This window comes from Sebastes umbrosus, chromosome 3 (genome assembly GCF_015220745.1).
Source record: "Sebastes umbrosus isolate fSebUmb1 chromosome 3, fSebUmb1.pri, whole genome shotgun sequence".
NCBI lineage: Eukaryota > Metazoa > Chordata > Actinopteri > Perciformes > Sebastidae > Sebastes > Sebastes umbrosus.
In genome coordinates, this window is record NC_051271.1 from 37,871,347 (window position 1) to 37,896,002 (window position 24,656).

At 43.8% G+C, this 24,656-nt stretch overlaps 1 protein-coding gene across 6 annotated transcripts in view; it reads right to left on the reverse strand.

The window, feature by feature from the left end:
* The window catches only part of sh3pxd2aa (SH3 and PX domains 2Aa), a 145,995-nt gene that overhangs the window by 102,683 nt on the left and 18,656 nt on the right, over positions 1–24,656 (reverse strand). For all 6 annotated transcript variants that reach the window (XM_037764130.1, XM_037764132.1, XM_037764126.1 and 3 more), the window contains exons 2-3: positions 24,247–24,327; positions 928–1,003 (exon numbers count right to left, since the gene is read on the reverse strand). In XM_037764130.1, coding sequence (XP_037620058.1) covers positions 928–1,003; positions 24,247–24,327 — 157 coding nt within the window. The remainder of the gene's footprint in view (positions 1–927; positions 1,004–24,246; positions 24,328–24,656) is intronic.

The window sequence follows — 24,656 nt, forward strand, 5'->3', positions numbered from 1 at the left end:
ATGGTTCCCAAATTGGTTTGTGAGTGTGTGCGTGTGTGTGTGTGAGTGTGAGTGTGAGTGTGTGTGTGTGTGTGTGTGTGTGTGTGTGTGTGTGTGTGTGTGTGTGTGTGTGTGTGTGTGTGTGTGTGCGTGCGTGTGCGTGCGTGTGTGTGTGTGTGTGTGTGTCAGCAAGAGAAAGATTCAGAAGAGGAGGAGGCGGAGGGCTTGAGGGGGAGATGGAGAGCATTTCCAGTAGATGCTGGGACCATATGTTGGCCGCAGAGCGTTTACTAAAATAAACTACACTAGACAGACAGGAGCATGTTCCTCCCAGATTAACCTACAGAACTCTGCATGACAAACATACAGGTGTACACAGACACAGACACAGACACAGACACAGACACACACTCACACACACACACACACACACACACACACACACACACACAAGAGTGTGATTAGCAGAATCACTGTCAGCCCTTCTGCCACGGACACTGAACCGCCACAAACACCATCATCGATCACTGCCACACTGCAGGTCGCCATGAGCCTGAATGTCAGCCGACGACTTACAGCAGGAGAGACAAGCATGTGTGGCATGACTCAAATCAATACTAGGACACGCACACACATACAGTATATCCAGTCAATTAGAAATTATGTGTCAATTAGAAACACACAAAATTCAAATTCATCCAACAATGTCCTAAAAAAAAAAAGAATTCACACGGACACGCCAGTATGCAAACACGGCTGAGATCCGGAAGTTACAGAGAGTGCCTCATCAGCAGTAACACGCATACATACACATATACTGTACAGGCACACACATGCAGCACAGCAGGCATCAGTAACCAGCTCATATTGACGCCCCACTAGTGCCAGCCATACATTATTAATATGGGAGCCTGTTCGGATAACTGGAGCTCTGGAGCAGGCTATTACCTGGGAGAAATGGGATGATCCTCTTCTTTGGGTCTTTCTGCCCTCCCTCAATTGGGAACTTGTCAAGTATCTGCATCTACGGAAACAAGACGAGAGAGAAAACAATTTTAATCATATGGCTTCGACATTTCGGTAAATGTGCTTTTTTTTCTTGAGAGTGAGATAATAAGATCGATATCAATCTCATGTCTCATGTATTAAGTAGCTGGAGCCAGCAGGCAATTAGCTCACACAGCTAGCCTGGCTCTTTCCAAAGTTCAAAAGTATGCCTACCAGCACTTAATATGCTATTTCATTTGTTTAAAGGTCCCATATCATGCTCATTTTCAGGTTCATACTTTATTTTGTGTTTCTACTAGAACATGTTTACATGCTGTAATGTTAAAAAAACAACTTTATTTCCCTAATATTGTCTGTCTGAATACACCTGTATTTACCCTCTGTCTGAAACGCTCCGTTTTAGCGCATTTCAACGGAATGGCAACGGAATTACAACAAAATTACGTTGCCTGGCAACAGTTTGGGTCCATGTTTACTTCCTGTCAGCTGATGTCATTAACATACACTGCAACCAGGACTAAACTGGGACACATTTAGAATGTTTACGTTTAAAACTGTGTAATGGTCTAAATATTGTATATTTTTGACATCACAAATGGACAGAAATCCTAACTGCTTGTTTCAAACGCACAGTTTCTGAATACGGGCTGTGCATATTTGTCCGTATATTGATCGCTTTGATATTTCACAGTATTTATAAAGCACTTAAACCTGCTTTATAATATAAAAGACATGAAAATCTCACTTTTTACAATATGGGACCTTTAAACATCAAATTAAAGGAATACTTAGGATATTGTTTTTTTCTGAGGGTAAAAAAGGAAGCTGTATGTCACTTTCATGTCTGTGCAGGTATATTCAAGCAGACAGTATGAGGAAAATATATATTTTTTTAACATTACAGCATGTAAACGTGTTCTAGTAGAAACACAAAATACAAGTATGAACCTGAAAATGAGCATGATATGGGACCTTTAACATATTTCAGGTGGTTTATTATCATAATGGCACGAAAGACTCCAATGGACAAATAAGACATGCTTTACTCTACTTTTTTTACTAGTAAACATCAAGTGACACTATTTTGGAGGTGGCACCCTTCATATGCACTTAACCCCCACATGAGCGTATCACACATGTTCTAAAAATCAAAGCCTGTCAAGGCGTCTTTGGTCACAAGGGGCGCGGAGCAGTGGTGGCCCGGTGAGCTGTGGGGGGGGCTCACGGGAGTCAAACGAGCTCTGATTTATTCATAAAGCACAGCGACACGAACACGGTGTGAGGAGAAGTGCTGACACTGGAGCTGGAGGTGTGGGGCAGAAATAAAAGAGAACGAGGGAGGATGGAGAGAGAAAGAGAGAAACGGAGAGAAGGTGGAGACAAAGCAGGGAAAACAGAGAGGCAGAGAGAGAAAGAGAGATGCAGCGGAGGTCAGGGGGTGTAGAGGAGTGTGTCAGCCCTATTGTGTTTACCCAGTTTCACCCTTCAAATAAATCATTCAAGAGAGGGATTAGAGGGAAAGTAAAAGCAAAGCAGAGGAGAGATGCAGAGGGCTAGCAGACGTACTGTACAGCAATGCAGCAAACTGTTTGCTACAGTAATGCGTAGGGGGGGTGGAAGTCCAGAAAGGATTATTATAATTAAAGGAAATAGTAGAGAAGAAAGGAGACATCATTGGGTCTGTATCTGATTACGGAGGGCTGTAAAAGACCCTGGAACTAAGGGAGCAAACAGCCTTGTGGGTCTTCAAGACATCTAGTATGGAGACATCTAGACACAGATCATTCAAATCCCCCAATGCCGCCTTCTGACACATCTGTCCCAAGATCCAGTTCCTTCTGTCCATCTGTCAATCCGAATGCACAATTCTATTGACATCCTGTCTTCTGTTTTACCCGGTTCCACTTGGCTGAAGGGTAAGAGGACATCAGGAGCGAGAGAGAGTCAATGCTACATAGATCATGATCCCGATTCATGGTCTGCCCCCCCCTACTCCTATAGGAAGACTATTCTTGAGCTGCCAGGTTCCTGCAGTATCGGGTATCGGGTCCGATACTGTGTTCATGTACTCATACTCACAAAGCGGCTTCGATACAACGGTACCAATACCACTTTACGGCGGCGCGACGTTAACCTCTCGTCACCATCTTTCGGGTCCTCACGCTCCACCTCCCCGACGGTGCGTGCGAGACTGGTCGGTGGTGCGCCCGACCCCACTGGGCCAGGATCCCACCTCAGCCGGGGCACGCCGGCCCTTACTTTTATGGCACCACGGGGTTTTGCTTGACTCGCGCGTGCATTAGACTGCGTTGGTCTGTGTTTCAAGACAGGAACCCTAGCGCTTTTTACGTGGGCCGAGCCACACCCTGGGGCGCACTGAGGACAGTCCGCCCCGGTCGACAGTCGCACCGGAAGCAGGGGGGAGAGAGCGCGCAGCGAGCTTTGTCCACGGTACGGCGAGGTCCGGGCAGGGAGCGCTGTAAAGCTGCGGCCGCGAGCTACCTTCGCCCTGAGCCTTTCCAAGCCGACCTAGAGCCGGTCGCGGCGCACCGCCTCGTATGCGGGACTCCGCAGCCTGCCGTGTGTCGCTTACACCCTCCAGCTGGCTGTCAACGAGGGTCTTTTGGCACAGAGAAGTACTCGTATCGGTAATCGGTATCGGCGAATACCCAAATGTAAGTAGTTGTACTCGGTCTGAAAAAAAGTGGTATCGGTGCATCCCTAATCCATACCATAACTTCTACCGCTGCGACAGCACAAAACTTGCAGCAGACCCAGCTGTTTGGACCCCCCCCAACCCCGTCCAATTGCTGCCTGGAACAAAAAAAAAATCCTGCTGAATTTACAAAAGACACAGAGGGACAGATGGATGATGGACAGCAACCAAACATTTAGCAGAGAAGCAGGTGCTGAATTTGCAGCACAGATTTAAAACGTGACGGCACCCTTTTTTTCTGCTATCTTAACAAAAGTGAATGATGAGGTGGAATGTTAGGTGGGGGGGGAGTCGAAGCCAAAGACTGTGAGGTTGTGAAAGTATATATACAGTATGTGTGTGTGTGTGTGTGTGTGTTCATGTGTGTAGTTCAAGTAAAGGAAAGGACAGAAACACCTCTAAGGTTTGACATGTCATCTGTCGGCCCATGTCATCTTCAATCAGCTGACTCTTTCATCAACGCTCTTTTCCAGAGTTGAACATGCTAAGCGAGTCGTCCCCCCCCCTCTCATATTCCTTCTTAGACTACTTCTTCTTCTTCTTCTTCTTCTTCTTCTTCTTCTTCTTCTTCTTCTTCAAACCATTTGGATCAAGGTCAGCTCATTATTCAAAACCGTCTTCAGTTGGTTCAAGCTCGCCCTAAAATTCACGCTTTCCTGACGCCGCTGACAGATTCCTGGCAAGAGAGAGAAGCGTGCTCCCATCCAGCCAGGAATTGTGGGACCACAGAGAGAGAAAAATGGTGAGAACAGGTGGGACGGTGGGAGTCAGGTGACGGAGCCGACGGCACGATTCTGCTCTTTTACATGCATGTATATACATTCTGCAGACTGTACAGGAAACACTCATGTCTTGCTTCCTTAACCTTGTAACATGACAAACACACAATCATTAGTTCAGGTAGTAATATTCCATCCCCAGGATGTGGAAAGAAAAGAAATAAAAGAAATAAATAAATGTTCAAAACACTGATGCCAAACCATTGCTCCACTTCCCAGACTTCACTTCACTGTCTCCTTGGTAACCAGCACAGAGAGAGTGTGAAGAAGAGTTGTGAAGGGACGTGATTGGATGATGCGGCGCAGCTCTGGACCACTGGTGTAAATGTTGGGAGTCAGGTAACAAAAAAAAAAAGAGGTTCTTTTATCTCTTGTCAGAGTGAATACAGATTACTATGACGTAATGTTTACTCTACTGTCCAATTCATACTTTATCTGTTACATGTCACACCTCAGGGAGATCAGGATTGTGTTGTTGTTTTTGCTTTTAATTCATTTAAATGCTGGACTACATTGCTCTGCATGAGAGCAATACAGCAATTGCAATACTGTAAGGGTTTAACAGTAGTTAGTTAATAATAAAAAGAAGACAAATCACTCGTTTTGTGTGTAGAACTGATACCAAAACAGATCTCATCACTGGTCACACTCGATGTTTGGGGTCTTTACAGATTCAGAAATGTTGGACCTGATCAGAAACAGGCTCATGAAAAACCTACCCAAACTCTACATGCATGAATTCATCTTTTTAAAGAAGAGAGTCGGTTCAAAAGGGACCTGAGGAGAGTCAGGTAGTCAGGGTTGACAGTGAGGCCTCTAATGCCTCATTTCCACTGCATGGTTTGGTTCGACTCGATTCGACTCACTTTTGGTGCCAGGTCCTTTTCTCTATTTCGTTTTCCACTGCGCAGTGCCCCCCCCCTCAATGTGGGCAGGATCATCGGCTGATCACGCATGAAACTGCCGTGACGTCATTTTCAACGTGGCACTCACTGAAACCAAAGAGAGGAACGTATATACCTCGTCTATACATCAGACCGGCAATACGTCATCCAGAGTAGGCTCTCATGACCACGCCCCCTTTTGGGGGGGGAACAATCCTGTGTCCCTCATAGACGGTAACAGAGTAAACAGAAGAAGTTGAAACATGTCTCCAAACTTTTACTTTAAACAATCCGGTAATAGTAATAACGCTACGCCGAAGAGTTGCTGTGTAGGTGGTTGCACCAACAATAAATCCAAAAACGCTGATCTCCGATCTGTTCCCCTGCCGTGTGCTAAAAAAGATATAATAGAGGAGCTTTATGGCTCCAAGCTATAGACCAGACCAGCATGGCGTCATCGCCGAAGCTGCATCGCCAAAAGAACGTCACTGTCACAGGAGAGAAAATGGAAAATGACCAAAAGCTGTTGTGTAGCGGGTTAACCAAGGCTTTCAAACTGAGATTTGAGGCTCATACGATACGTTGATATTCACTGTCAGTGGGCTAAATGGCTAAATGAGGTGGCAGTGACTAGCATAGCTAGCTAACGTTAGCTTGAGTGGGAGGCTGCTGCAGTAATACAGTCATACATTAAGGTTATAGCAGCATCAGACTGTCGTCTCCAACTAAATCTCAGCCTATAGATCAAACAGTTGGCTATTAACACGTTGGTTATTTACAGACAACACTCAGCCTAACGGGATTCTATCAGATATGTAGAGATTAGGGATGCAACGAAACCGATACTAGTATCGGGTCCGATACTGTGCTCATGTACTCGTACTCGCAAAACAGATCCGATACAACGGTACTGATACCACTTTATTGTGGTGCGCCCGATCCGCTGGGCCGGGATCCCACCTCAGCCGGCGCACACCGGCCCTCACTTTCATTGCACCACGGGGTTCTGCTTGCACCCTCTGACTCACACATGCGTTAGACTCCATGCTTGTACTTGTACTCGGTCTGAAAAAGGGGTATTGGTGCATCCCTAGTAAAGATGTCTGGATAAGCAATATCCGGCCACAATATCCGGTATCGTGAACGCTCATGTTCAGGCAAGATTGCAAAATAATTACTAGACGTGTATAAAACAAACGTTTGTATAACAAGAGATGAATGCATACGAACTTAAAATCCAAACACACGTCAAATTGCATTGAAGTCTATGAGATCTTTTGTCTTTTTGCAAAGTACTCGTATGTGCCGGTCTGATGTATTGTACGGCGTAGTGTACGCTATAGCTTTGCGGGCTGCAATTTTTAAAAATGTGGGGCGAGTGAATAAAAAAAATTGTCGGCGCTATTGACGGTAGCTTGGCTATTTAAAAATGGCGAGGTTGTGCAGGATGTCCCGTGTCACGCTAGTGACAGTTCTCTCTGACCGATCAGTGTCTGCAGTGTTTTAACTACACCTTCTAGTATCAGTCAAGGTGGTACCAAAACAAGTACCAGGTACCATCCACAACTTTTGTTAATGGCAAACCAAAAGAGAGCGAGTCAAGTAGAGCCCATGCAGTGGAAATGTAATGGAAGGTAATGATCATATTGACAAAAACCTAAGACAGAGAAATAGCTTTCTTGTCCAACCAACAGTCCAAAATCCAAATGTATTCAATTTATATTAATATAAGACACAAAGTAGTAGTACATTGTGAAGTACATTTTCAGCGCAAACTGACTTAAAAAACCCAACTGATTAAACACCAAACCATGGCTGTCAAAGTTAACATGATAATAACGCATTCACGCAGATTTGTTTTAATGCCACTAATTTCTTTAATGGATTATCGCCTTAAGGCAACGCGCGGTTTTTAGGTTGCAGTGGGCTCAGATTTAGAGTGAAGATACTGGTATCATATGAAAATAGGAAACCTAATGAATCCGTCGGTACCAACCATGTCATACTAGCTTGTTGTGAAGGAGGCTAAATAACGCTCCAAACTTGCGCTAAATTTATGCAAGGAAAAACTGGCATGGCCATTTTCAAAGGGGTCCCTTGACCTCTGACCTCCAGATATGTGATCGAAAATGGGTTCTATGGGTACCCACGAGTCTCCCCTTTACAGACATGCCCACTTTATGATAATCACATGCATGATTTGAGCATATTTTTTTATGCTAAATGCAGTACCTGTCAGGGTTTCTGGAGAATATTTGCCATTGTTTTGTGTTGTTAATTGATTTTCAGTAATAAATATATACATACATTTGCATAAATCAGCATATTTGTCCACTCCCATGTTGATAAGAGTATTAAATACTTGACAAATCTCCCTTGAAGGTACATTTTGAACAGATAAAAAATGTGTGATTAATTTTGGGATTAATTGAGATTAAATATTTCACTGGATTGACAGCCCTACACCCAACCTTTCAGCACTCGTTTCGGGTCAATTTGAACTATTTCCTAACAGACCAAACCACCAAGACAGTTTGAAAATCCTACATTTAGTACAAGAGCTTCTCAACTAGCCTAATTAACATGACATCCACTTCCAGAGCAATACTCCCTTCAAACTGCAATACACAGTATCATCCATTAGAGACCTTTTTTTTCTTAGTTCCAGTTCCAGAAACTTGAAACCCGGAGAGCCAGAGGAACAACTGACAACAGGGCCAGGCTTGGACTGTGCTCAGAACGGGAACCAACAGCAGCTCCTTCTTCATATCATGCACATGTGCTAAGAATAGAGCGTCCATATAAGGATCTGCAATAGTCAGTTGGCATAAACTTGGGGGGATGCCACGCTGTTATTGTGCGGTGGATTGATGCCTCACTTCCTGTTGGCGGCCATGTGACTGTGAGGGTTTACCCTGGGCTTTGCAGTAGTGGAACAGAATGGAATGGAAATAAACACACACGCATTTAACCTCTGGAACAACTCATGACCGGCACAACGGGGGCAGCCATGTGATCTTCGCGCCATTTCCATGGCAACGTGGTGATAGCCAAGGCCAAAGACCCAGCATGCTTGTTGTCACCGGTTTCAGGGCATGACAATGATAAGGTCATTGCAACTCGCTGCTCAACACTGTGTGGAAGCAAACATACAGTTAATGATAAAGCCAACACATATCCTGTCTCCAGGACATAAACGTGTTTCCTCTAACTTTTACTTTCCTCCTTGTCTCTGACCCCCTTTTTCATCTTGAGGAACACAAGCTCATGAAAGGAAAATTTGGCACAAATCTCTGACACGTGAGGAGTGCATCTATAGAGCAACGTTTACTTTCTTTATCTTTCTTAGTACGGCTCACATCCTAAGGACAGCGGGATAGAAACTAATGGAGCACATGAATCAAGTCTCAACATGCATTAGCGCCCAGCAGTATTCAGTTTCAGAGAGACAGATGCCTGAGATGGGCTTCGAGGGGGGGGGCGGGCGTTCCGTTCCAGCCACAATCACTCGCAGTTGTGCGTCTAAATATAAAGTGGCACCTTGGCACCAGATCTGGACAAATCACTGTCCACGGTTGGCACATTATATTTGGATGGAACACGATATCCTGCATGTTTCTATGCAGTGAATGCATGTGTGGGAGTGGCGTGGGGGGGGCTGGATTTGTCTAAATATTTGAACTCAGTTCCTGGACATGTCAACAGTGCGGGGTGTTGTGCCCCATGAGGCAATTCCGGCTCCCCTCAGTTTCAATGAGACAACAGGTGCAGGGATGTGGTAACGTTTGTCTGTCCACAGTCGCTCATTCGTCATCTCAGGCGGCAGAGCCTGCCGTGGCCTTTGGAACAAGGCTCCAGGGATGGGCTGTGGCTGGGATACACCCTTAATGGAATGGGATCCCATTTTCTCCTGGGGCTGAACCCGAATCCCAGCTTATCTTAAAACGTTGTGACATTTATATGAGTGACATAACCTCTAGAGTTGGGTCCATTTCCTGTTTTGCCAGTCCGGTCCGCTCTGGTGTACCAGCTTAAACCAGTTTGATTTTATGCAAACGTTATGGCATATAAAAGGTAGCCTACATAAGCAACCTGTGCCGACCATGGATGTACAAAGAGAACTAGATACAGCTCCCGTTCATTCCTATGAGAGTTGCTCAGTGGCGCAGGAAGCAAAAAAAAGAGACCGGGGGAGACCATAGCTTTGGTCTCCAGGGCCGGAGTCTCTGCTGTACTCTGCTCCTCTGCCTGCTTGCCTTCACTCACACACCGCACTCGCTCTCGCTCTTTTGCTCCACTCTCACGTGCATGCGCGCACAGTACACACTGCAGAAGAGTTAGTTTAGCTCTGAGAATATCTAGTGAATGTACAGTGGACATTTGTGCAGATATACAGACGTAGGCAAAATTGTTGGTACCCTTCCGTTAAAGAAAGAAAAACCAACAATGGTCACTGAAATAACTTGAAACTGACAAAAGTAATAATAAATAAAAATTTACTGAAAATTAACTAATGAAAATCAGACATTGTTTTTGAATTATGGTTCAGCAGAATCATTTAAAAAAACAAACTAATGAAACTGGCCTAGACAAAAATGATGGTACCCTTAACTTAATATTTTGTTGCACAACCTTTTGAGGCAATCACTGCAATCAAGTGATTTCTGTAACTCTCAATGAGACTTCTGCACCTGTCGACAGGTATGTTGGCCCACTCCTCGTGAGCAAACTGCTCTAGCTGTCTCAGGTTTGAAGGGTGCCTTCTCCAGACTGCATGTTTCAGCTCCTTCCACAGATGTTCAATAGGATTTAGATCAGGGCTCATAGAAGGCCACTTCAGAATAGTCCAATGTTTTGTTCTTAGCCATTCTTGGGTGTTTTTAGCTGTGTTTTGGGTCATTATCCTGTTTGAGGACCCAAACCTGCAACTGAGACCAAGCTTTCTGACACTGGGCAGCACATTTCGCTCCAGAATGCCTTGATAGTCTTGAGATTTCATTGCACCCTGCACAGATTCAAGACACCCTGTGCCAGATGCAACAAAGCAGCCCCATAACATAACCGAGCCTCCTCCATGTTTCACATTAGGTACAGTGTTCTTTTCTTTGGATGCTTCATTTTTGCGTCTGTGAACATAGAGCTGATGTGACTTGCCAAAAAGCTCCAGTTTTGTCTCATCTGTCCAAAGGACATTCTCCCAGAAGCTTTGTGGCTTGTCAATATGCATTTTGGAAAATTCCAGTCTCGCTTTTTTATGATTTGGTGTCCTCCTCGGTTGTCTTCCATTAAGTCCACTTTGGCTCAAACAGTGACGGATGGTGCGATCTGACACTGATGTACCTTGACCTTGGAGTTCACCTCTAATCTCTTTGGAAGTATGTATTCTGGGCTCTTTGGTTACCATTCGTATTATCCGTCTCTTCAATATGTCATCAATTTTCCTCTTGCGGCCATGTCCAGGGAGGTTGGCTACAGTCCCATGGACCTTAAACTTCTGAATAATATGTGCAGCTGTAGTCACAGGAACATCAAGCTGCTTGGAGATGGTCTTATAGCCTTTACCTTTAACATGAAGGTCTATAATGTTCTTTCTGATCTCCTGAGACAACTCTCTCCTTAGCTTTCTGTGGTCCATATTCAGTGTGGTATACACCATGATACCAAACAGCACAGTGACTACTTTTCACCCTTTAAATAGGCAGACTGACTGATTACAAGTTTGAAGATACCTGTGATGCTATTTACAGGACACACCTTAGTTTAATATGTCCCTATGGTCAAACTACTTTACATCTTTTCTAGGGATACCATCATTTTTGTCCAGGCCAGTTTCATTAGTTTGTTTTTTAAAATGATTCTGTTGAACCACAATTCAAAAACAATAGCTGATTTTCATTAGTTAATTTTCAGTAAATTTTTATTTATTATTACTTTTGTCAGTTTCAAGTTATTTCAGTGACTATTGTGGGTTTTTCTTTCTTTAACGGAAGGGTACCAACAATTTTGCCTACGTCTGTAAATGCTGCAGCTCCTCCAGACCAACAGAGGTTTCCCGTGTCTTCTGAAGTGACGGGTCTCCGCAGCGGGAAACGTTATCGTCTCCGACCAAAACTCCGGTGTCTCCCCTGTTCCCTCCGGCCGCGGTCGGGAGGCTGAGGCCGAGATATTGTGGCTTTAGCTGACGTGTGTCGCCTCACTGTTTTGAACGATGTCTTGTTCATGTCTATGTAGAGCGAGCACAAGCGCGAGCAACAGGACGCTGACTTTCGTTGACTAAACGGCCACAGGTGTCGCTGTTAACAAGCAATTTCTGATTCTTACATAGAGTCCCTTTAATTGACTTATTGTTTAGTATATAAATTGTCAGAAAATACTGACAATGCCTATCCACAAAGCTCAAAAGAAAGAAGTAATGTCTTTAAATTGCTTGTTTTGTCAAAGCCATCGCTGTTCAATTTGCAATGAAATGAATCGGAGAAACACAGTTGAGAAGTAGAAACCAACGAATACTTAAAACACTTTTGCTTGATAAATGACTATAATGCAATAATTCAAAATTGTGGTCAATTTATTTTCTGTTGACAGACTAATTGATCAATGAAATAATCCTTTCCACACTATCGGTAATCACCAATTTTGTATTCTACTTCCAACTTTAGGTTAAGGATAAAAAAAAAAAAAAAATTATGAATGATTTCAGTTGAACTGCATAATTTAAATTAAATCCATGCGCTCACCCTGAAACAAATGAAAGGCTCGTGAGCCAGTTTACTAATGGTGTCAGTCGTGTTAACGCTACGCCTGCTGGAGGAGAACTTCGCAGGGAAATGCAGAGTTTTCAAACCACTGGCACAATCCATACGTCTCTCTCTCATCTCCCGAGTTCAGCAGAGGCGGCGGTGTTGAAGTTCAGACAACTGGATGCTTCACTCACACACACACACACACAGTCATTAAAAATACATTAATCAAAGAGATAAAACAGCATAAGCTGTGAGAAAAAACCTTGAAGACAGAATCGGTCCAGTGGGCAAACATGGGTTGAAGAGAATGAAAAACAAGCATTGCTTTTTGCCTCATATACTGTAATTTACAGGCATTAGGACACAGATGACTATTTATATTTAGCTCATAATAAATTACGGTTTTGAAGGGATGAGAAACAGGAACCACGATTCAATTTAAACAAAGAAGAACCAATCATTTCATCCTATTCATTCGTTTTTAATCTCTCTTCATATTTATTGGAAGCACTGGCTAAATGTTCCAGTGGCATTTTCAGGCTGTTTACTACCCCGTCTGCTCGGCTGAGTTCCGCCGAACCAAACGACAGCTTCCAGAGCAACCGCAACCTCAATCTGAGGAGTAGAGTATAGCGTCGGCTTACACACGGACCGCTTCACTTTGGGTTAAGTTAAGTAGGCCAGCCAACTTCCAGTTCAGTACAGGCGAAGTCAGAGAGGAAGGGCTCTCACCTGTGCCAGGGTTCAGCGCTAGCAGACTAGCATATCGACTAATTTAGCCATGCTGACGGTCTCAAGAGTTTCCACGCTGACAGCCAGGACAAACCCTGGGCAGTGTGGCCAAACCACAGTCTCTCCCAGAAGGGGGTGAATCGGATGGCAGTGCTGTACTGTAGGGAGGCTACAGTATGTGTGCGTCTGAGTTAGGAGCTCAGTGCACTCCACGGCCCACACTTCTAAGGGCGTGGAAGGGAAGAGAGAAGTGAGGTTTGGAATATAACCACGAGTGGGCTAAGGGAAATAAAGAAAGCATGAAAGAGAAAGACACAAAACACTGGGAACGAAACAGGAGAAACCACAAAGAAGAAACATGAGAACTTAGCTGAAGATATTAAATGACAAGGAGATTATAGGAGGGGGCAAGTTGAAAGGGTGTTTTATTGATTCCAAAAAACACCACAGTCTGCTATCGTTAGCCCTGTTTCCATTCAAATGTCAAGCGGATTTTAAGTGAACTTTTGAAATGCGAATTAGGCGCGTTTCCGTCAACGGGTTTGGAGCGAATAAACTCAGTTTAAGCGTGGTTTGGTCAGAAGTTGGCGCAATAGGCTACACGTGGCTGTAATCCACCAGTAAACAGAGTAGAAGAAGAAGCAGAGGTAGCGAACCGGAAACAAAACAATCACCATCTATGAGAGAAAAATGAAGGGGAGATCTTCAGGAGTTTGTTTCAACTGGGCAGGTTTGAATTGTTCTTTCATGTCAGCTATGGCCATGTTTCATGCTGTCCGGAGATAAAGACAAGCCTTTGTACGTTATGGGAAATTCGCCAACAGCGGAAACAGACGATCAGTCATGCGAGTTAAATGTTCGCTACCTCGGAATTTATTCGCCAAAGGCGTTTCGATATCCTATTTAGTGCATCAACTCTTTTGTGATAAAGGCAAAAACGACTTCAAGCGAGTGTAAAAACTTTTTTTTCCACAATCAAAGTTTTATTGAATTTTGACCAAGTCTGTCAAAGTTAACGCGTTAACGCAAATTAGTTTTATCTACGCTAATTTCTTTAAAACAGTGACCTCTGACCTCCAGATGTGTGAATGTAAATGGGTTCTATGGGTACCCACGAGTCTCCCCTTTACAGACATGCCCACTTTATGATAATCACATGCAGTTTGGGGCAAGTCATAGTCAAGTCAGCACACTGACACACTGACAGCTGTTGTTGTCTGTTGGGCTGCAGTTTGCCATGTTATGATTTGAGCATATTGTTTTATGCTAAATGCAGTACCTGTCAGGGTTTCTGGACAATATCTGTCATTGATTTGTGTTGTTAATTGATTTCCAATAATAAATATATACATACATTTGTATAAAGCAGCATATTTACCCACTCCCATATTGATAAGAGTATTAAATACTTGACAAATCTCCCTTTAAGGTACATTTTGAACAGATCAAAAAATGTGTGATTAATCGCAATTAAATATTTTAATATAGAAAATGTGAATGGAAACACGGCGAGTGACTGTTAGCTAATAGCTAAGTTTTGCAGTTTGGGACTACCGTCCCCACTAAATTGGTTATTTTTGAGCAACACTGTCCTGCTAAAACAGTGACTGTTGTTGACAGTGATTTCGATGCATAATTCTTTGCATTTCACATTTTAGCTCTTTGTCATATTTTGCAGTGATAATTTGCTGTTGCTGTTATTGTTGTTGTAAGTTTTATGGCGTTTCTTTATTTGGACAAAATTAATTCCACAGGGGTCACCCTGTATAGAGGCTAACTCTCCAACTGTGGATGGTGCTGTGGTCTATTGAAGGGTTTTAATTTGGAGGTCTTTTATATTTCCTTTAAAGCTCCTTCTGTGACTGTAGTATATAATGTAATCCGACTGAGATGGAGAGGCCGCGGTGGAGGGAAATTGGATCATCACGTAATAGAGAGAGACTGCCTGGGTAATCAGGAGAAACACCAGTAATGCATTACACATACTGTACACCCACGCACACACACACAAACATGTGCACACACTAAGAAATAAAACGCATGCATGCAAAACAGCCTAACATGGAAAACAGAAACTGTAGTAAGCTGATGCACTTGACCCGAGGAACGTGCAGGTCATGGCGGATTAGCTGAGGGAAAACTCACTCAGAAGAGACCGCAGGGGGATGGGGGGTGGAGAGGGGGTGAGGAGGGTGGGAGACAGGGAAGGGTTTCTGAGGAGAGACAGAGACAGATGGAGGAGAGGAGAGAGATATGTGAGCAGCAGGGGGAGAGAGAGGGGGTGAGAAAAATTGTAGGAATGAGATACGAATGTTGGTGGGGAAGACGTGACGGGTCGGGTGTGAGAGGAGGGAGGCTGATGGGGAAACCAAAGATAGACACCTGGGTTTCACTTTAAATTCTAGTGAGAACTCTCACCTCTTATCTCCGCGTGTCTCTATCTCGGTTTCGTCTCTCTTTTTCACCCTGACTAGTTGGCATTGAAAGCAAAGCGTCCTGCGTGTTCCGTCCTGCCTGCTGTTTACCCAATCGCTGTTCATTAACCTGCAGACAGAGGGGCGAGGTAGGGGAATTGGCTGGACTGGGACCGGCCGTTGCTACCGATACTGTAGATAAGCAGAGGCAGTCTGTGGATTCTGCACTAACAGCAATAAACCTTGTTTTTACATGTTTGGAACGCTAGATGGGTGCGCTTTCAGGAGGACACAGGTCGGTTAATAAACACAAGGAAGTAAGATTGATTAACTTTCAGATACATGGGTTTTGCCTGGTATTGCTTTTTGGATTTTTATTAAGTGACAACCACCACATTGTAGCACTCAAGTGGTCAGAAAAAGGGCGTAAAAGCCGCCCTCAGACAATCATTTTCTTTCCGTTTAAGAAACGTTTTCTGTAGCCTTCAAAAAAAGCATGCATTTCTAATAGGGCTGTCGAGGTTAACACGTTAACTGGACTCATGGGTACCCATAGAACCCATTTTCATTCACATATCTTGAGGTCAGAGGTCAAGGAGCCCCTTTGAAAATGGCCAAGAATTTAGCAAAAGTTTGGAGCGTTATTTAGCCTCCCTTGACAACGAGCTAGTATGACATGGTTGGTACCAATGGATTCTTTAGGTTTTCTATGATATTAGTATCTTCACTCTAGCTTTAAATCTGAGCCCCCTACAACCTAAAAACCGCAAGTTGCGTTAATGCGTTAAAAAAACTTTGCGTTAACATGTTATTATCACATTAACTTAGACAGTCTTCATTATTATACAAGTAATATTCATGCTGGTTTAAATTAACAATTTGATAGTATTTCCCATCTTTGCTGAGCAAGAATTTTGTGCAAAAGGAATTTATAGGCCTGTACCATAGAGAAGCCTGTTCCACATATATGCCGGTTGAGTTCAGTGTTTGAAGCAAATAAATCCCTGGGCTATTAATTGCAGTTTTTACGGTATGCGCAGGCGTCTCGATACACATTCCTGCCAGTTTCACGCTACTCTGCTCATCAAAAGTTGGTGGTAACCCACCAAGAAACATAGCAATGCCCCAACAAAGGCAGTAAAGAAGCAGACTACAAGCCTACAAACATGCTGCCTCTGCAAATGTTTTCTGGGAAAGGAAGTACACTCAACACAGTCCTTGAGGACACTGCATTTTGGTGAAGTTTTGTTTGTTTCCAAGAAAACTCCACCTTTAAGGTCCCAATATGGTTCAAACAAAGCACTTGTTGGTTTTCCGTGTCTAGAAGGGAGCCCGCAAACTGTGAAACCTGATCTGAGATCTTCAAAAACCTGCAAAAACTCTCGCGAGGCTCGCTGCCTGTTGACCTATATCCTAACCTTAACTATTCAAGGTCAATGCCTAACCTTAACCATCCGAGATCAGTGCCTAACCTTAACAATCTCCCGAGAGTTTTCCCAGTTTGCTGGCTCCCTTCTAGCCACTACCCTGTTGGTTTAACAGCATCTTTTCAGATGACTGAATATTTTTGATACTACCACCAGTGGATGCCAAAAGAATATTTTCATTTTGCTTTAAAAAGTGAAGGACATGTTGATGTTTGAATGCATGTGAGAGCGATGACTGACATGTGAGCATGTTATTATTGATTTAGTTATTTAGAGTAATTGATTTTGTCTGCAGGTCTTAATATCAAATTTTTGTATTCACTAGGTTCTACTCTATAAGAGAGGGAAAAAGCAGCCCTCCTTTTTTTCCCTTGGCTTGCTCCTACACTTCTGAGGTTAAAAAATAACCGTCTGAATTAATTTCATGCAGTTGCGTATTCCTTTTTATCACATGTCCCTGATAACATGTCCTTCAGCTATTCAACAGTGCGAGCTGCTCTGCGCTCAATATCCAGACACAGAAAACACACAACCTTTGCCCTCTCTGAACAAGATGCACAGTAGGAGTATAGAATGAGTGTGATTTATCAAATGGTGAACAGAGGCAGCGGAAGGCTTAGCTTGAAATGTAATGAAAAAGAAAAAAACCTTGAGCAGCCTCTCTGTTCAAGGCTCAGCGTGAGGCAGAGCTGCCAGAGATCCAGGAGCACAAGGGCTCAAAAGTTTTCAGCGACTCTCCTCCTCCTCCTCCCCATCCGACTCAGGCGGAGGAGACCTTGAGCTAAACAGAAACATGAGGTCTGACCAGTCGAGCAGAGAGAGGAGAGAGGAGAGAGGGAAAGAAAACAAGACGGAGACGGATAGAGAGCAACAGTGGAAGTCTGTCAGCTGCCTGCCACATATCATCTCCAGATAACAGGCAGCAGTGTAAACACAGGAAGCAAACAGGGAACATATTTCATCTGTTCAATCTACTGTATGGAATCAAATATGGTGATCACCACTGGCAGAAGTCACCAGAGGAGGAGATGGATGTAAGAGAGGAAGGATATTGATGTATAGACATACAACACTACAGCAAAAAAATAGATGCCAAAAAAAGATCGAACCGACAGACTAGTTATTCTTCATGAACTCCCAGCGCGTCTTCCTCTGCCTTCATGCTCCTACATGCAGAGGCTGCCAGCCACTGGGAGGGCCTCTCCACCTCGACACAAACAACACAAGCACTTCCCCCTCTTCTCCACGCAATCCCTAGAAATATATGATATATGGGATCGATGTAGCAAAGGGCTGAGCTTCTAACGTAAGAGTGATCACTGTATCGATCTACTACTGTTGACTGCTTGTTATGTTGGTGATCTAAGTCGGCTTCTTCCAAATAGGAGGCTTTCTGTTTGAGATTGGCTGTGTGTCAATACAACAGACCAATCAGTATTGATATACGCAGTAGGGCTGGGACGATACATCTATCTCCCGATCCGATACTACCACGATACTTGGGTGCCGATTTGATGTGTATTGCGATTTTTAAGTATTGCGATTCGATATTAGGATTTATTGAGACTTTTATTGCAAATTTTTTTAACACTAGACCATGGGAAAAAGTTGAATCATACGCTTTGGGATTTTACTTTGGGAAATATCTAAATTAATACAGAAAAAATGTTTGATATTCAGCATGTATGTAGTCAGAGATGTCCTGAAGTCAAATATATCAGGATCATTGTCAGACGTTATTTATTACATTTTTCCAGCAACCCAAAAATCAAAGAATAAAGACATTTCCCTCACAAATTAGTGGTATTTTCTTTTTAATTTATGAGGGACATGTAATGTTTTATTCTTCTGGTGAATATAATCCAACCAATCTTATTTCCATATATGTATTTTGTATATACAGCTCGCTTTGTTAGCACCTTATTTTGAAAACCAGACGAATTCAGACGTGTATACTTCCTCTAACTTCTCCAAGGTGGTCTCTAGCTCTCCCGTCAGCTCTGTTCTCTTTATCCATCCATAGTCAGCTCCATCGGGGCCGTTTGAATGTATTTAACATAAATGTCAGTATATAGGTGCTCTACAGTTGTAGCATCGGCCCATTTGACCACGGCGATGAGAGTGACTATAATGTATTAATTTAGATATTTTCTAAATTAAAATTCCCTAGAAGTGTATGATTCAACATTTTCCCCATGGTCTAGTGTTAAAAAAGTTAATAAAAATGGCAATAAATCGTAATATCGAATCGCAATATTTGAAGAATCGCAATATTAAAAATTGCAATACATATCGAATCGGCAGCCAAGTATCGTGACAGTATCGAATCGGGAGATGGGTGTATCGTCTCAGCCCTACTAACATTGAATCGTGACACCCCTACCAAGAAGTGCTGCTTGCAGTGTTGTCGAGAACCGCTCGTCGCTCATTGACTCCAAAGTAGTGAAGAAGAGTTCAGTTGTAACGTTAGTATACCCAGCAGCAAAAGTGAACTGTGAGCGCTGTTTGTGTGTTTATTCAAAGTTTATTCATATTAAACATGTAGCATGCCCAACTTTTTATCAAACCATATCTCCTTTTCTGCCTACGGCCTACTATCTTGCATTAAACCTCAAGTTTCCTCTGTCAACTCTCGTTCTTCTCTATCCTGCTGCCTGCTGTCTCTTTGATTCCCTGAATGTGTCCCAGTCACCTCACAGTCACACTGATACGTTTTTTGGAGGCGTGGAAATGCCCCACAAACGGCTGAACTGTGCTCATTCATTCTAAATTTAGCCCACTCTCCTGATCCCTTCACCACGGCTGTGGGAAACACTGCATACTTTCCCCACCTCTGCTTCCAATCCATGCAGTAAGGACCCGGCCTGGGCCGTCCTGTCAAAGTGCCCGATTGTGAGTCAAAAGAACAGCTCCTGTGTTTGGCCTGTAGGTGTCCTTCCTCTGCCTCCCAGATGGGGCTAAAGAGTTTCCCACTATTCTCTCTCTCTCTCGCTCACATAAATAAAATAAAACAGTCCTTTATCCTCGATCTGAAACAATGGGCTCCCTCATTGAGTTACAGTATGTCCACAGAACACCTCAAGGACAAAGACTAGTGGCCTGGATATTCAGAAATTTATACTCGAGGATGGCATACCGATAATGCCTTGTGGTCTAGACATATGTTTCCATCAAACGGCCCACTTAGAGGTTAGAGATTCCCAATTCAGTGACCTTGCCTTTAAGCGCTTGGACCACAGCTACTGTATAATTTTCTGCGCCGAATATAAGATGCTGTGTGCCGAAAGCCTGCCTCTAGCATCGATAAAGCTATTTCCAAAATTACTGATTATCGACCTTGAGACTGAGTAAACAGACTAATATTGTGATGTTGGTTCTTCAAAGGTGCACTAAAACACTGAAAAAGGGATGTTGGGAGAGATGTAACATCAGAATCTCTAAATATTCAGTTGCTGTGGGGAGGCTCATACGAGGGCAGACTTGGAAGAAGAAAAGAGAGGTTTTGTGTGCGCGCGTGCGGACAGAATACAAACCAAAGGCCCTCATAAAAAGCTCGAGTCAGAGCATGTCCTTCTTTCAGATGGTGAGCCATGCAGCGGCTTTAAATATACCAACTTCGCTCGGGGCCCAAGGACACCCAGGGCACATCACCCACTCCTCAGAGGCTCCTGAAACAGGCTCATGAAGGCTTCTTTTAATAAGTGACCCTGAAGAAAGCCCGCAATATCTTTTAATTTCTTCCACCTGCATCATCAGTGTCGTCAGCGGCATCAACAGCCTCGATCTTAGTCATCAGCGCCACTAGTGTTGCTGTCATTCTCATTACCATCATCGCTTTCATATCTTTCATCACTGTCCTCCTCTGCCTCATTATCACCACCACAATCATCATCATCCCACTCTAACTCCTCACTGCTCCTTTCCTCCCTCCGGCCGACCCGTTCCTCTCCCCCCGCCCCGGTTTCCTCCCATTTGACGAGGAACTTGGAGCGGCCTACTTCTGCCAGAAGGATACACTGTTTGACTCACTAGTCAGGTCTGGCTGAGACAAAACCACATCATTGCACAGCAGGGCAGCCAGGAAGACAGTCACATCCTGACGAGGAAGATGAGCTGTGCTTTAGTGGACAAAGAAATTAATACGTAAGGGTGTGGGTAGAGATAATAGAGAAGGCATGCAGTGTTCTTGTTTTGTCTTCCTTGTTCCCTGCCTGCAATCGAGGTGCGCCGATTGTTCGATTGACAAAGGGTAAAAAAATCAAACCGGTGTACAGGGCAGCTTTAGTCCCCCCAAACCACCATCAAATAAAGAACTAATAGAAAGACGATGGCAAAGGACAGCAGAGAGAGAGAGGTGCTACTTTCTCTTAACGGAACCGACAAAATGGCTCCCCACAGGGCAATTCTGGCTACATTCTGCATTAATGTAATCATTCGATTAGCCGTAAATGACTTCTTTTTCACAGAAGGACACTAAATAGCACTAATATGGCTCCTATTATTTTTACCTTAACACATTCTCTGCATCACTGGCTTTACACAGGCAGGAGCACGTTGGAATGTGGCTGGATCCATTCATTGTTTTCCAGGAGGTGTTGGCAGAAGGCCAAGTGGTATTATGGCACGGTCATACATGCACGAAATTAACATTGGCGTCCCGTTCGCTTCCATTCCGTGTGAGCAAAGGGGGTGAAAAATCATTTGCTTGCAGACAAATTTGCATCTTCGGATTCGCGTGGAATTCGATTTTTGGTGAAGTTTCAAGCAAATATCGACTTGGCAAGCTATGGTCACTCGCCTGCATTCACGAATGCGTGACCGTGTCTTTATTGTTGGCGCCGCTGTCACAAAGACAACCAGATCAGATGTAAAAGAATATAGTAAGTTTCACCACTGCTCATTTTAAAAAAGGCCACTGCAATAAAATGTGTTCTTTGTTTGGAATATCAAATGGACAATGGATCATAGATGTTCGTCTTCTGGTTGCTAATGTTAGCTTTAGTATTAGAAAACATTAGAAGCCAGCTGGCTTCCTTGTAGCTCCTGGTTCGTCTTCTGGCTGCTACCGTTAACTAGCTAGCCAGCCGTTATGTAGCGGTAGCATTAGCAACATGGCTACCGCTAGCAGCCTGGCTACTGTTCAAAGCAAGAAACAACCTTAATAATCCCGTTGTGAACTAGAAACCCTGAACTCAGCGCTATGATAAAGGGAGAGTAAAACACCCCCAGCGTTTCCGTTATATACATTTTGCAGTGGCGGCCATCGAGCCTTGTTTTTCCCGGGAGCTCGCAACTCGGTGGCAGGGAACCAATCTACACGCTATACATTGTGCAATCAACATCAATATTATGTTTTCAGAAACATCTTGTAGTGTACTGTTTAGCTGTAAAATGAGAAAGTTTGTGCCTGGGCAGCCATGTTGAGATCTGTCGAGGAAATACCAAGCACTGCCGGAGCACAGCCAATAGGAACGCTCTCTCTCTCTCTGAAATGACCTGTGATTGGCCAAAGTCTCCCATCATGGGCTAGATTTTCTAAAGCCTGAAAACAGAGCCATGATGAGGTGCAGAAGTCTAGTTTTCTCTCAGAACACTTGAACTACAATAAGCTGAAAGGTTATTATGGATTTTTTGCCCAATGATGCCAAAAACATTCTGCCTACTGCAGCATTAAACAGAGTCAATCAAAGCGACATCTGTGGCCCGTCTCATTCTTGACGCCAGCCCAGAACCAGGGCCAGTGTGTTTCCAGGAACACAGCCTGTTCTGGTTATTACTAGGAAACGGTCTAGAAAACCCCAGCGATCTTTGCCAAAGCTTCGGTTTAAAGCGCTCTCCAACAGTTTCAGAGCAGCCATCCGTGTTTCTCTCCCCTAGGGTTAGCAGGGCTGCTGAGAGCAGCACGGTCTTAACTGTTTGGACAGGAGAGGCTCCAGGTTGCTCTGAAAACAATGGGATCAAACAGGACCATCAAAGGCATCTGGCGAGTTCAAAGGCTGACAGAGAGGACTTTACTTTCGGCCCATATACCGGCAGAGACAGAGGATTACTGAGCATTAGAAAGCTGGTCTGTCAGTGTTGCCAGTGGTAGTTTCATCCGTGTGTCGAGTGTCACAGTCTAAATGGAAACATCAAGGAACCAAGGCAAAGTAAGATGTGAGTGGTGAAGTGCTGGTGGTGATATATTGCAGTATGCTTTAAAAGGGTAAATCCCATCAATGTGTAGCAGGGGATTTTCACAATAAAACCAAACTCTGCCAAACTCTGGCCATGTGAGAGACGCTTTCTTTGACAACTCAATAAAGTGCCAGACCAAGTTGGGTGACCTTTGTCCTGCACCATTTGACAAAACTAACAAAATCAATCTTGCTGCCGCTGACTGGGACTGATTTTGTGCCAAGCCATCTATGAACCATTAAGGTTCATTTGTTTCCTCACAGGCAATTTGATGGGCTGAATATCAGGAGGAAGACACACGTTCACCCCGCTCATATATATCTTTTCCAGAACGGACGAACATTCATACTTTGCTTGCTTCTACGTGTTTATTATTCTACCTTTGTCTTTTATTCCACATTGGGAGTAATCAGTTGCAGGGGGGAGTCTGTTTTCCACCTCACACTGCCCCACTGCTTATCAATGGGACCTTTCAGAAAGGACCTTTCCTCCACTGATTGAAACATCATTTCCTGCTGGACTTACACACTGGGGCTATTGAGATGTGCCCCCTGTAACTCTCTCACTACGGCCCTTTCATATTTACTAGTAACCCGAAGACCTCTGGTCCAATATACATATGGTATCAGCTTGCAGTGGGTCGAGGGTGCGAGGGGCAGAAATGCACACAAACATTCTCTCAGAATGGAATAGTCAATCGGAGAGACACAAGGCAGGGTTTTCACCTGCAACTCCTGCACCGTTCCAAAATAAATAAGAGTCCCAAAAAGAGAACTCGACACTTTAAACATGAGAGTAAAGCATCCGAGCCAAGTCAAGAAAACAGAAAAAGACCTCCTCCGTACAAGACTATATTTAAAGAACCCACCAATCAGAGCAGCCTTGCACTAGAGAATCTAACGGAGACCTACTATAAAGCATGGTACATTAAATTGACTTCAATGTGGATTTCTTGCTTGTACTATAAGAAAAAAAGGCCCGTCAGCACCCTGACGTTTTGAGGGTAAGGCAGAGATTAGATGAGAGAGAGGAAGAAGTGGGGCGAAAGAAGGAGGGGTGGAGATACAGAGAGAGCCGAGAGAGAGATCTGCGGTGCATTGCTGCATCTCTACGAGGCGAAGGGATACAAACCATGTCTCCCCTGCTCCCCGACCAATTACTAACACACACATTGATTCACTGAGGCGACGAGGTGTGGAGAACACGGGCATAGACACGGCGGCAGTGAACAGTCGTGAAGCTTACACATTAATCTATACAAAACAATGCTGTAAGATCACAGGGTTGACGTGTTCAAAATACATCAGCGTCAATGGAATTAGGGATTTCTGTACAAACAGGCCCCGCACGGAGCATGCAGAGGAGTACATGAGTGATGGAAGATTACCTGTAGGTCAAAGAATTTGCTGTATCTTCTGTAGATGATGTGGGAGGTGTTGTCAGAGTAGGTGACATTGATGAGATATACCTGCCAAGAGAAGAAAGGCAGAAGAAAGTTAAAACTTGGGCCACAACTTTTCTTTTTCATTTTTAACTGGCTTGGTGCAGCCAACAGTGCAAAAACCAAAGATATTTAACTTCGATGATACAAAGCAACAAAGGTAGCCTACTTACATTTGAGAACCTGCAACTAGCAAATGTTTGACAGTTTTTCTTGATAAATGACAAACAATTAATAGATTAGCCCCTTTTAGTGCCGACGTCATGATTAGGTCATGATGGTAGCCGGAGGCAAACAAAGGAAAGACTGGAGGCAAACACGAACCATGTCAGAGTAGTAGGCTAAACTCACACATC